Genomic DNA, 14,283 nt, shown 5'->3' on the forward strand with positions numbered 1-14,283 from the left:
AAGGAAAGCAAATATTGAATTATTAAACTCTGCAGAAGTGTTTTAAACACTATCACAAGTGTGTGTTATCAGACTGTATCGCTTCATAAATGCACTTTATTTATTTATTTAGTTTTTTCTTCTTTTGGCTGCTCCCTTCCTGAGGGGTCACCACAGCGATCACAAGAACACTTGGCAATTGTTTGAACGCTGGATGCTCTTCCTGACACAACCACAGACCAGGAGCTACCACAGCCCTCTGTGTGGAGCAGAGAGCTGCCATAGGGCACCCGGGGGAGCAAATGGTGGTGGTTAAGGGCCTTGCTCAAGGGCTCAGAGTGAGGCAAATGATGGTGGAGGCAGGTGTGGGTGCTTCACCTATCTCATCCACATTTTGATGATGTCGGTATAGGAAGTTGAACCGGCAACCTTCTGATCACAGGCCCACCTTCTTTAACCTCTGCCCCACCAGTCCCCTGTTGGACTAAGATAACAAAAACACTGCTGTAAAACGTGCGTGACGTGCACACACAGACCTAAAACTGAGAGACAGGAGCTGATGAAGACAGTGGAGACACCTGACAAGAGTGGGCGGGGCAAGAGAAGCAGAAACTGACGGAGGCGAAATGAACGACGTGATGGTGGAGCGCACAAACACTAAACAAATTAAAACACAAGGAGACTAAAAACAAGAATCACAAACCAAAACTAATTAACTAATTAACTATTTAACTAATTAACTAACTAACTAACTGTAACTAACTAACTAACTAACTTGAGAAAACAGTAATAAACACAACAAAACCTGCTGGGTTTTGTTATTTCAGAGGCTAATTTGACTCATTTAAAGAAAACAAATGAAAGTGCTTCATATTAAACAGAAACATGAGTTCAGTTTGGTACCTTCATCTACCGTCCACCAAATATTCACCAAATTGTACACTTTTCTAGCTGATTAATTTGTTTGGTTATTTTGAAAACTGTGTAAAAAAAATGTAACATGAAAATAAGCAGTGCATGCTCTGTTTAGAGTTTTTATTGATTCATTTTATGCTGTTTTGTTTTAATTTGAAGTGTCCAAGGCCACACAGATCATCCAAGTCACAGGGGACATACACTTACTCTTACGGGACACATTTTGCTCCTGTGGGACCTACACCATGTGTAGCAAGAGTACTGCATACGGCACAAGCCCTCGACAAGCTAGTATACAGCAGTACAGCAATCTATGCCAAGGACAAGCCTTGTATAATATTTGACCTTGATTTGTAACCTTGACCTTAAAGTGGGGAAATGAAAGATTATGTGACACACTGTCTAGTGGTGGAACAAATTTATTTATTTATTTATTTATTTATTTATTTATTTATTTATTTATTTATTTATTTATTTATTAACCTTTATTTAACCTGGAAAATGCCTCTGAGATCACAGATCTCTTGCAAAGGAGGCCTGAGCCTGAAGGCATGTTTTTGGACTGTGGGAGAAACCGGAGTACCCGGAGAAAACTCACCAAACATGAGGAGAACATACAAACTCCACACAGAAGAACCCAGGACCTTCTAATGTGTGTGAAGTTTCTGTAACTCATCTCGAGTGGAGCAGAATTTATGGGCTCGACAAGAGAAAGTCAGCAGATTGATGGATAGACGGAGACTGTAACATAATAAGTCCAACTTCGACAGGTGTATAAACATTAGTGCGTTATATTGATAGTTCAAAACTTTACTTGATGTCATTGTGATAAAGTTGTATTTTTTTCAGATTTTTTTCAGTTCATCAATAACATTCTGTTTCAGTTGGAGAAACATCACGAAAAACACAGTAAAAATGGAAATAAGCAAATTTTATGACTTTCTTGCTTTAAAATCAGCACAGGTGTTCCATTTTCTGTTTGTGAATCGGTCATTTATACCACAAATGTATATGTAGAAATACACTCACCAGCCAGAACTCCTGCCATGTAGAGTAAACTTATTCGTAAGATGCCGTGGACCATCTCCAGAGGAACGCCGATCATCAGCTGCAGTAAAGCATTAAACCCCAACTGTTCTAAACTGCAGGAGCACAGAGGAAAAAAAAAAGTTAGTTTGAAATTCATTTCAATTAAACTTTTACCAAACCAGTCCAGGAACATTTGAAGATGAAGTCAGTGCAGGAACGTACCCAACATGCATGAACATGTAGCTGAAGAAACGCCAGACTTGTGCTCTATGACCGGGGTGGTAGACCAGCGGGCTCTTCATGAAGTCCGGCTGGTACGTCTGCAGGACCCACTTGTTGAGCATGATGCCATAACACATGAACACAATAATCTGCAACACAACAAACACACACATGCAGCGTTCAGACAGCTCGAGCAGAAAGCTCATTAAATCCACTCTCTGCAGAGCTGGTTTAAATAAAAAAGTATAAATCACGCTGCAATACAAAACCTTTGTAAAAAAATTAGAATTTTTTTTTTGTCTTTTGTAAAATAGTTCCTTAACTCATGCTTATTAGTCTTGTGAAAGCAAATACCGCCCGCAGGATAAAGACACATCTGGTTCAGTTCCATTAATTTATTCTCATAGACTAATGGCTCATTGTCTCCGTGAATGAAAACAAACGTGAGCTGTTATTACTGTATTCTCATAGTCATCACACCGTTCAGAGCCGTTCGGAGATAACTTGGCTTCCTTTTCCAAGAATTAGGAACATTTCAAGGGAAACGAGGACTGTTTTTTTAAAGAAGCTGTTGGTGAATTTCTCCAAAATCCTTACAGACTCACTGAAGGTATCAGCTCAGAGGAGCAGCGTTAAAACCACTAAGCTCTCTGGCTCCAAAATGTGTTACCGTTTCTAAGGAGGTTTCATGAACGGCTGAACAAACAGATAAGTCAGTTTTGGAGGTGGGTTTTGCTGACGTGAAACAAACAAACAAAAAAAATCAGAATCAGTGAATTTTAAACGTGAACAACACGAACAAAGAGCTGACCATGGTGTGACCTCTGACCTGGACGATGGTGACGACGGCAATGAAGACAGGCGGGGGACACAGGCGGCTCTGGTGGAAGTACCAGCGTCGGTCTGTCTCGCAAGGCAGGATCTCGTAGGCCACGTAGCGGACGAAACGTTTGTAGAGCCCGAGCCCCGTCTCGTCCAGCAGGATCTCCCTCTGCAGCGTTCGGCGGCCGTTGGCGATGGCCCGCCGGAAGCTGCTGGAGCGTTTGCTGCTCATCTGAAAACGAAAGAGCGTTCAGTGCACAAACAATCGGACAAAATCCTAAACTTAAAAAAATGCTAAACATTAGATGGTTAATGCAGGCTTTCAAATTAGAGCTTAGAAAACAATTGTTGAAGAGTTCACCTGAAAATACAGTGACGCTTGGATGACTGTGAACCCTTCATAATATTCTATATTTCTGTATAAATATGAACTAAACATCATCAGAATTTCACACAAGTCCTAAAAGTAGATAAAGAGAACTCACTTAAACAAATGAGACAAAAATATTATACTTGCTCATTTAGTCATTGAGGAAAATGATCCAATATTACATATTAATGAGTGGCAAAAGCATGTGTACCTTTAAATAAAGCAGCTAATTTGAAGGTGAAATTACAGTCAGGGGTTTTCAATCATTGGGATGACGATCAGGTGTTAATAAGCAAACAAATAAATAAATAGATAAAATTCCTAAATGCTCATTTTTTGCTGAAAGTCTATGTTATTGTTAATAAATGTGGAGATGACTAACAGATAAGTTGCCAGACAGCTCCAGACTGAGTTTGTCATGTCAGAAATTAAATCAGTCAGCAACGTCACATTCTAATTAATACCTGGAATAAAGAGTTGGTTGTCATATACGCAGGCAAAGGTCATCATTGTGACTAATTATCATTTTGCATAAAGATGAGCTGACATTCAGAAAGTATTGATTCAACAAAGGCGACTGATCAATCCTGGGAACGATGCTGATGCGCCAGTCTTCAATCCACACCTTTTATTTCTATTTTTATATTACTATTGCTGCTATACATATCCAAGTAATATATTTTTTAACCAACATATTATTTTAATCCATCCATTATGTTTACCCGCCTCTTCAGTTTAGGGTCGCGGGGATCACTGGTGTCCAGCAGTCACTGTGTGAGAGGCGGGGGTCACCCTGGACAGGTCTCCAGTCCATCACAGTTTAGAGAATTACTTTGATTTAATTTGTGAACATCTCCTTTATATAGAACTGTGTGAAGCCCTGGAGTAAACTCTTTCAAACCAAATGTTTAATCAGCAAATTGAAGCGGCTCAAAATTCTTCCGTTCAGCACTTCGCCAGCCTTTTCAGTCCAATCTGTGTGACTTAGAGATAAAAGAAAGATGCTGACGCGGGGACTGAAGCCATTATGCAGTTTTGTCGAAACGTCTGAGCGTATCAGTGTGACAGATTTTATTCCAGTTAGAGCAGAAATCAGGAAGCAAAATGTCTTAATGAATGTTCCACAAAGACTGATTCCAGTCTTAAAACACAAATCTTTCTTTAAAGAAACCTTTGTGTGAGCGTGTGTGGGTATAATAGCAGTATTCAGGTTTGCTTTGTGAGCAGGAGGACTGCAGCAGCCTGCAGAACCGGCACTTGATAAGTCCTTTAATAGAGGCTCAGGACGAAAACGAGCCCAATGCTTCTGGTTTGACAGCTAAGGCAGAAACTGAACACACTGGTGTGTTTTTTTCTTGAGTCACCAATAAGAGTGCTGTCAAAACAGCAGGGATCCTTTAAAATCTGCATTTCGACTGAGTGCGCATTAATCACCGGCAAGATTTTACCTGAAAAGGCAACACCAGATGTAGCTCCAAATCATCTGAACACGCTGACAAAGCAATTACCTCTAATATTAAACGGTGAAAACGCATTTTCAGCTTGAACTGTATGTGTGCCTACAGCAGCTGCAAGTCTACAGCTGCAGATCTGATAACCTTAGCAGCTCCACGTGAGGTGCAGCGAAACCTCTCGAGGAGGCCCCATAGGAAGAACCCCCACCCCACACTCACACTAAAACAGTCCATTTTTAATTATTTATCCAGGTCCTGGTGCTTGTAGACTCACAGCAGGAGGTGTTGTGAAGGGAATAGAGGATCAGGATCTGTAAAAGCTAATGAGCCAAACATACTTGAAGGGGAAAAGTCTCTAAATTAAAAATTAAATGAAGCAGCAAAAAAGTAAAGGCCTTGCAGTCCTCAAAGAAATGCACATCCGTCGACGCCTTTCATGTCAGAGATTTACGCCAAGATCATGTAAGAAATGAGAGTTAGTCGTTTTGGTGATCTATGTTTCAACACTTGCTCTTGTCAAGGGCGGACGTCTCCTCCTCTCCCTCTCCGCTTTGTTTTGCTCTGTGAACTGCTTTAGTGCCTCTCTTCTACAAATCTTTTGAATCATAACATGGACTTTTTGATCAGTTGGTCCCTCAACACAATTGATAACATTTCTTTGAAGAGAAGACAGGATTTAGGTGAGCTGATTTGCCCTGTTGGCACGCACTCAGCTGGATATCTCCTCGACTTGGAAGACTTGATGATGTGTCTATCTCTGCTGTCATTCATGGATTTTAAGGACGCATTTGTAATTGGATTTATGATAACTGGTTCCTGATTTTTGGATTAGGCTGGTTCCTGGTCTATCAACAATCAAGGAAGTCGTCGGCAGCAAATTTGGACCTGATCAGGCTGCCTGCCTTATATGTTGGCTTTGTTCGTGCCTCGAGCACCCAGACTCAAATGCTTTTGGCAGAATGGATCAGATCGCAGATATTATTCTCAGGCATGGTCCATTGGTGTGGCCATTTAATTTGGACGTTTCGGAACTGAGTGGACCGACACAGACACAAGGTAGAAGTCATTAAAGTTCAGCCTGTCCCCAAAACAATCGTGTTTATCTGAATTCGCCTCCCTGACTGGCCTCGACAGGCCATCTTATCTCAACCCGCCTGGAAGTTTTGTAAACGTCATGCTCAGCCCCTCCCTCTCTTCCTTCTGAGGAATTTCCATGAACTTTTCCGAGGGGCCCAGCTGAATAAACGTTCTGTCATCATTTCAGACTCTTTGGATTCGTCTTTGGTCGTCCTCGGCACCCCCCGAGTGTGCACGGATCTCTCCAGAGGGAACTATTTGAACTGAGAGATTTTATTTGAACTCTGCAGTGCCTCTGTGTGTTGTCTCTGGACATGCTCACTGCCCTTGCGTTGTCTCTCCCCCAAGCCCCCCCCCCCCCCCCCGCGTAATATCGGCATCGGCATCATGTGCTAGTGTGCAAGTTTTTTTTTTCATTATCACACTGTTGACCTTCAACCAGAAGTTAAAAGCGTGTTAGGATTTTTTTTTTTTATCTCAAACCCTATGTGTTATTTTTCACCAATTTTATCCAAACAGGTCTCACTTGTAAATGAGTCTTCAAGACTCAGTGTGATTTATCTGTTTAAATAAAGGTTGAACGAATGAATATGCGATAAGCAATATCATATGACAAGACATAACACACACAGTTTATGTTGTGAATGACTCTCAGCTACTACCACATCTTACTCCGTATCGACAAAACTGACCGAGTTAGACATTTCTGTGTTTAACTTAAAATAACTGTAAGAAGTTTGAAATTAAAGTAACTCAAGTTAATCGGTCCTAGATTTAGCTGTTTTTCTTTATTAAATGAAAACTCATCCAGAAAATAATTAGATATTTTGCTAACAGAGTTGACCTCAAGTTCTTAATGGCAACACATTAAAAGATTAACTTGCACAAAATGTTAGCGCTCAGAATCTGTGTTGGGATCATTTTCAACTATTACCGCGCCACATTTTAGCTCCATGACTGGAGAATTAACTGAGCTGTAGCCATTGTTGTGTTTTTACTGTAAGCTTGTTGTGGCAGCCATCTTGAATTTGGTTAACGCTTAAAGCTAATGAGATGCAGATGCACATCCAATGATTAGGTTCTGAACGTTTAATCAAAATCTGTCCAGCGGTTCATGCGATATTTTGCTAACAGACTATACACAGGCAGAGACAACAGCATGTGATAAGAAAAGCAGCAAACACTAAGAACTTTGTTTTGGGGCAAAACAGGACAATGTATTTTAGGAGTCAGCAGAACAGGAAGTTCACATCTACCCTAAACTTGGGTTGCTTATAAACAGAGTGGGGGTGTGAGGTCTTGTGCTGTGGAAACCAGAGCGACGTGGAGCTGCTGGCTCTGCCACACATGGAGGAACGCAGATTTCTTATGGAAATCAGTCCTGGAAAATGCAATTATGCTCCACTTGAGGCAGGGAGTGAAAGCAACAGAAGAAAGTGGAGGGAGAATTAAAAGGGATGATTGCCTGCTTTCATGAGCTCATGAATCATGGAGGCCACCCAAAGGTGATGAAGGTGACACCTCAGCTTAGTCTCAACATCTCAACACGACTGAATCTCCCGTAAAAGAAGTCCCCCCAGAAACTGTTTCCATCTTCAAACTGTGCTGGTGTCGGTGACAACACCTGCCGCCTCATCGCGGTGCCCTCCCTCCCATTCATACAGCCTCTGTGAGGATTTGTTCCCTGAAGACACGGCTTAGCATAGCTGTCACTCTGCTTCACCTTCTCCGACATGCAGAACCGCCGCCTCTAAAGTGAGCATTAGCAGCCTTTTGAAGTGACGACAGGAGCGAGACAGCGAACACACAATGAGGCAACGCATGAGCAGCCAGAACCTGAGAAAGCTTCCAGACTGGAGGGTCAGAGAGATGTGCTGAAGAACATGACATCGGATGGAGGTGTGTGTGTGTGTGTGAGGGCGGTGGGGTGGGGGCTCTGAGTGGAGAGTCAGGAGGAACTGTGGAAGTTTATTTTTGAGGCAACAGCTGAAAGGGAATTAATGATGAGGCTGCGAAACATCAAGGTAAAGATAGGAGTCCATTTTTAGAGATGACTGAGTGGATCCAAATTGGCAAGTGTGTGTGTGTGGGGGGGTGGGGGGATGTCAGAGGAAAATGCATGGTCACCACTGTACTTTACACCAAAGTAATAATAATAACTAGGGATGTACGATACTGGATTTTTGGCCGATAACCGATACCAATACCGATATTATTTTCTAGACCTACTTACAGAGACCACATGGCTTTCTCTGCTGTGGAATAAAAATACTACATTATTCTTTTTTTTTTTTTTTTTTCTTGATGGCCTCCCTTCTCCCCTTACAGCCATCCTCTCCACACCATTATTATGAAATATTTATTATAGTGACTATCTAGTTTAGGTTTTTTTTTTTTTTTTTTGTCTTTTAATAGGATAGAAAGAAAGAAAAGACAAAGTAAGACTCCAAAATATAAGAAATATACACAAAGAGAGCACACGTCAAAACACCCGGCCACTGTCTGTTCACCTGCAAAGAACATGACAAAACACAGCAACAAAATACATATGTATAAAGAACTTAAAATATTCATGGCTTTGCAGTAAGTTTCCATAAATATATATACCCATATCTACGCCTATATACATACATACATACATACACATGAATATACACTCACATACATATCTATATATCTACATATAAAGCCTACATAAGCATCCCTGCTTCTATTTGTGTGTGGTTGTGAGCATGCATAAGTGTATAAGGCTTCTCTAATAGAACATTTATTAGTAACTGTGAAGCAGCAGAGACCCGACCCCCAAGACCAGAGGCAGACGAAAAAGGGGGGACCAGAGCCCAAGACCCCAGGAGGGACCCCGACCGCGGAGCCCCCAGAGCCACCCACACAGGACGAACCACTCACCCACCCCCCAGAACGGACCACAGGGGAGAACCGGAAGATCCCCACCAGCAACCACATACAGTGACCCCCGGGGCCAACAGCGACAAACTCATAGGCCTCCGTCGGCACCCGCCGCACCGATGTAGGTCCAGGTCCAGGCACCGAGGCCCGGGCACCGAGGACTCACACCTCCCAGGCCAAGGCCTGACAGGGCCAGAGGACCCGAGCCCCACCAGGCAGACACCAGGCCGAGCCGACACACGCCCAAGCACCCAGCCCCCGATACCAAGGGCCCCAAGCGCGCCGGCAGGCAAGGGCACACCCCACCAGGGGGCCGCGTGATAGGGGCGCGATGCCAAGCACCCCCAGTTGTACCAAAGAGGGGGCAGTCCGAGTCTCGGCCTAACAAATACCCATTCATACACAGACACAATCAGACTATCCCAACCTCAATCTCACATTCATTCACTCAAAGACATACAATAACGATACATTTCATTCTTATTCCCGATACACACTCTATACCCCCCAGGTCCAAGACATGTACCCGCCCTCTACAGGGGGCAGCCCATGCCCAAACCCAGGAGGTAAACCCATTCATTCTTGAGCGGAGAAGAGCCAATACCCCAGACCCGGCCCAGGCCATGCCCCGCCGACAGGACACCCCCCCACCATGAAGAGGACACGCCACCGACCACCCCCACACACTGCCAACAACCAAGCACGCACCCCCAGCCGACCGCCCGCCAGGCCCCGGCAGCCACCCCGGCCAGCGGGCCAACCATGGCACCCAAGAGCCAAGCTCAGGGGGTCCAAACAACCCCAGGGAGAGCACAGCGCCAGCACCGCCCATGGCAACCCCCAGACCCTGAACCCCCACATAGTCCTGGTCAACAACCGACGGCCTGCCCTTCTCCCGGACCCCACCCCCGGAATGGCAGTCAGGGAACTAGGTGGGTAGGAAGAGGAGAAAAAAAAATAAAAATAAAAAATAAAAATAAGACCCCGACACATACACCCCCACCCCTAAATGTGCTGTTGATGTGTGTTGTTGTATAGTGCCATTAAAAAGGAAAGAAGAAGGAGCAAAGGCTGGCATGGTGCCAGTTTCCCCTCCACCCCAACTCTATCCAAACCCTAGTGTCTAAATGCAACCGTTGTAAGTGAGCACAGGCACAGGGGGTGAGAGTAAGGTCATCCCACCACCCATAGCCATGTGCCCACCTCAAATTCCTATATATGAATGTCATGAGGATGTTATGAATGAATGTCTAAGGTGTACAATAAAATTGAGTCCCAGGTGGCTATGGTCAACAAAGATGTAAAATTGTTGCAGCACACCCGAGCCCAAACAACCCTAAATGTATGGAATTGAAATGAAGAGGGTGGAGGTGCATGGTGAGGGATGGGGAGAAATAACTGTGAGAGCAAATGCTCCCACAGGGAGTCAGCTCCCCCACTGACCCAACACCCCCCCCCCCCCCCCCCCCGGCCCCCCAAGGTCCACCCAGGGATTGAGGCCAAGACACCTCTCCATCTGGACCGACCGCCAGGCCCGCTGAGCTCCAGACCAGAGAGGGACAGAGCCCCGAGGGCCGCCAGAAGCTGCACCAGCAGCCTACACACCCGAGGGCCACCAGGACCCCCACAGACCGCAGTCAGCCCGCTACCAGATGGAGCCAAACCCCACCAGGACGACCCGGCCAAGAGCACCCGCCCAACCGCCGACAGTGCCAGGAAGCACCGGGAGCGAGCCCCCACCACAGGAAAGGGGCCAGCCAGCCGGCCATGCACAGTCCCGGGCCGCCCCCAAGGACATCCACCCCATCCCCACCCCAGAAGAAATACTACACCCACCCCTCATTCGGACATCTCTCAAAACACATAGCACACTAGACACCTAGGCTGGGTCAAACTACCCCCTCCTAGGGGCCACTGGTCACGCCCCCAAACACCCAACCCCCCATCCCATGACCCACAACCCACCAGCGAGCCGAAGGCCCCCGCCCAGAACCGGGCACCAGAGCGCAAGCCGGCCCAGAGCCCGGCAACCCGCCCGCCAGAGCCCAAGATCCCCGAACCCCACAGGCCCAAGCCCGGGGGCGACAAGCCCCCAGAACCCCAAGCCCCCGCGCCCACCCCGAACCCACATCAGCACAGCCAGGCTACCAGATCGGTGACCCACGACCGCCGCCATAGACCACCTGAGGGCCTGCATGCAGCCACCAGCAGATATCCCCCAGAACCACCCAGGCCCTCCCCAGAGGGAAAGCAGTGCCCCCCTGCCCAGGTACCCCCAAGAGCCCAGCCCCCGGCAACCCCCCCGGGGCCCCAAACCCGTACACCCACCTCCACATCAACCCCAAGGCCCCACAAGGTCAGATCCCAGACTACCCACCCTCACTATGTAACGGAGCCGATCAAAGGAGCCCACAGAGATTGATCCAATGTGTCGGCAGATGCTGTTTCAAGACTAATATGATCTAACAGAAGATTTTTATACTGATTAATGCTAAGATTATTTTTATTTTTCCAATTCAGGAGTATGGTTTTCTTTGCGATGCATAAGGCAGTGAAAATCATGCGACATGTATTTTTTTCCAGGGTAACATCTTCCAAGATAGCCAATAAGCAAACAGACGGAGAGAGTGGAATATTACATTTCAGACATTTAGACAAGTCTTCACAAACCTGGACCCAGAACCTCTGAACGGGTGGGCAGAACCAGAGTGCATGGATATAATCATCAGGAATATTGCCTGTGCACTGTGAGCAGTTGTTAGATGATGTAAATCCCATACTACATTATTCTGCATGGTCTTTGTCAATTTGGCCTGCTACCAAATGCAGATGCCAAAAAGGGGCTGAAAATGATGTAGCACTATATAAATATTTAATATATATAAAAAATCAGTGCCTTTTATGTCGGTGAGTTATTATGATGGAATCGCCGATGTTCAATATTTAACTTTATCACTAATATCGGTCGATACTGATACCATGCTGATAATATTGTGCATCCCTAATAATAACTAAAATAAGTTATTAAAATCGAACTAACACTGATTTAGAAGTCTGCTTTTTAATTTAGAAAAAAACTAAACCCACAAATTCAGATTTTACTGCTTTTCATGGCACTCAGTGGACTAATTGAGTCAAAAGATTATTACAAAGCTTCTGATTTATTTTATTTATACAGGTCACAGTGATGCACAACTGTCTCATTTTCAAGCGAGACCTTCCATGCAAACATAGAAGTGTAAAATTAAAAACTTTAAAAATATATATACATATCAACATAAGCCTATCCATTTTTTTCAAACATAAGCTGCACTGACATAAAGTAACAACAATCAATATACAGAACAAGAGTTCATACTATAAAGTGCAGTTCTGTGGAAAGATTATGAAGAATTAATATCTGACCTGTTGTAGATAGCTCCTTGAATAACTTCAGTTTAGAGAAATGGAGATTAATTCAAGTTTGGTTTAATTGTCATATGCAAATCAATACAAGGTCATTAATGCTGATACTAATACTGAGGACGAGAAGAACCATCTCAACTCGTCAACAAAACAACAAGAAATACAAAAGCATGCAACAAAAAATACAAAAACAAGATGCCAAAAGTGAAAAAGAAATACATCTACAGCAGCATGGTCCTATCAGAGTGGTTCGGTTAGTGGAGTGGTCTTGTTCTGTTCTGATCGGACTGATGAGCTAACAGCCAGAGTAAATGGGGCTAAGGCCAACGTGTTACAATCTCAAAACCTTTACAGTGGTTCATGCCACGTTTGACTTGCAAACATTTATACAACTGTCAATTTTCCATTATATGGTTATTTTGACAGAACTATAATGGTTTTCCTGCTGGACATGTCCCAGGCTACACTACAGACTAGAACTGAACAGGGAATTCAAGTAAACCTTAATGTTTTTGGTGCAAGATAATCAAGTGGTTAGGAATTACACTGCAAGAACAGAGAGGGAAAAAAAAAAAAAAAAAAAAAAAAAAAAAAAAATATATATGTATATATATATATATATATATATATATATATATATATATATATATACACGTATATATAGTCCAAGGGAGTTTTTCATTCAACCTTTATTTATACAGTTTAGTCTCACTGAGTTACGAGGAATTATTTACAAGAGGGACATGTAACGATGCAAACAGTGCAGGATGACGGATCTTGATGAGTGGAGAAAGCAGTTTCATTTACCACCAAGTTCAATGGCGGAACCAAGGGGTGGCCAGTGGTGGCCTTGACCACCATAGATTAATCTTCGGCCACCCCAAGGGCCACTCTAATATTTTGAGGAAACTGTACTTTACGCAACAAAAATACTAGAAGGCCTAGGTTCCTCAAATGATTGGGCTGGTTGGTTTGCATATGGCATAAATGGCGGTGGCCATCTTGCATTTTGATAGTGACCTGTAATATGTGTAGATGCAGACACACACCAAAATGGAAGTTGGCATGTAGTTTATTTTTTCAAGTTATAGCTTGTTTTTCAAGTTATCATGCTCACAACATGCACAGACAGATAATAAAGTCCTGTAGCTTTCCTTTTATAAATGCATATCACCAGCCACCTTTCATACCAGAGTTTTAAACTAACATCATCCTATGGTGAGAATTAACAGAACTGTAGATATTTTGGTCAAAACTTGAGATGAACGTGATGTGCAATTATATTTTTCAAACTCTTGTAGCACTCCAAGTATCACCGCAGCAATCCATTAGTCTTGAATAGTTAGCTTATCAATTTATTTCTTAACACAGACCAATCAAAGAGCTATCTACAACAAGTAAGATATTATCATAACCTTTCCACCGAACCACTTCAAAAGATTTAAACAACTCCTTTACTAAAATTCTTCATTGCGCCACCATCAAACAGTCACAATTCTCAAATATAATTTAATTTATGACCCTTTTCCATCAGTTATCTCACTTTTTTCCTCATAGCAGAATCTAAATCACTGCGGATCAGAACCTTGCTGATTCCTCCCTACCCCAGACACTTTCTTGCTCAAATCCTTTTAAAATGAGAGACTATATTTGTTTTGTTTCTTTTTCCTTCCCCTCAGCAGTTTGCGGCCACAACCTTTCCTCATGGTTTAATCATCGCTGTGCTACAACTCAGAGAAGAAACCTTCACTTACTGACTCTTAGCCGAAGTGCCTCAGCAAGCCATTTGAAACAGAAAGCTCTGACTGGTGGAGCTTTGGTGTGGGACCAGATGCCGACAGGTCGGTCCCTGGAGAGGGACGCACTTTAAACAGCTAAATGACTTCAAAACTTTAAAACACGGTGTCTCAGCTACTTTGAGAACGGACTGTAAGTCAAGTTTCTGAACTGTAAAGCTCTAAAAGAAAACCCAAAAGGATACAAACTATACAATAATTTCTGCAGGAACAGAGAATGGAAGTGAAACTTTGAACAAAGGATAGATTGAAAACATGCCATTAATATGGGTGCTTTTTTTTTTTTAAAGCAAGATCACTGATGATG

At 43.7% G+C, this 14,283-nt stretch overlaps 1 protein-coding gene across 1 annotated transcript in view; it reads right to left on the reverse strand.

Moving 5' to 3' along the window:
- Positions 1–14,283, reverse strand: part of rhbdl1 (rhomboid, veinlet-like 1 (Drosophila)) — a 71,821-nt gene that overhangs the window by 37,666 nt on the left and 19,872 nt on the right. The window contains exons 3-5 of the mRNA XM_037690820.1: positions 2,975–3,199; positions 2,146–2,294; positions 1,924–2,036 (exon numbers count right to left, since the gene is read on the reverse strand). Coding sequence (XP_037546748.1) covers positions 1,924–2,036; positions 2,146–2,294; positions 2,975–3,199 — 487 coding nt within the window. The remainder of the gene's footprint in view (positions 1–1,923; positions 2,037–2,145; positions 2,295–2,974; positions 3,200–14,283) is intronic.

Source organism: Nematolebias whitei, chromosome 17 (assembly GCF_014905685.2).
Source record: "Nematolebias whitei isolate Nwh7 chromosome 17, NemWhi1, whole genome shotgun sequence".
Taxonomy (NCBI): Eukaryota; Metazoa; Chordata; class Actinopteri; order Cyprinodontiformes; family Rivulidae; genus Nematolebias; species Nematolebias whitei.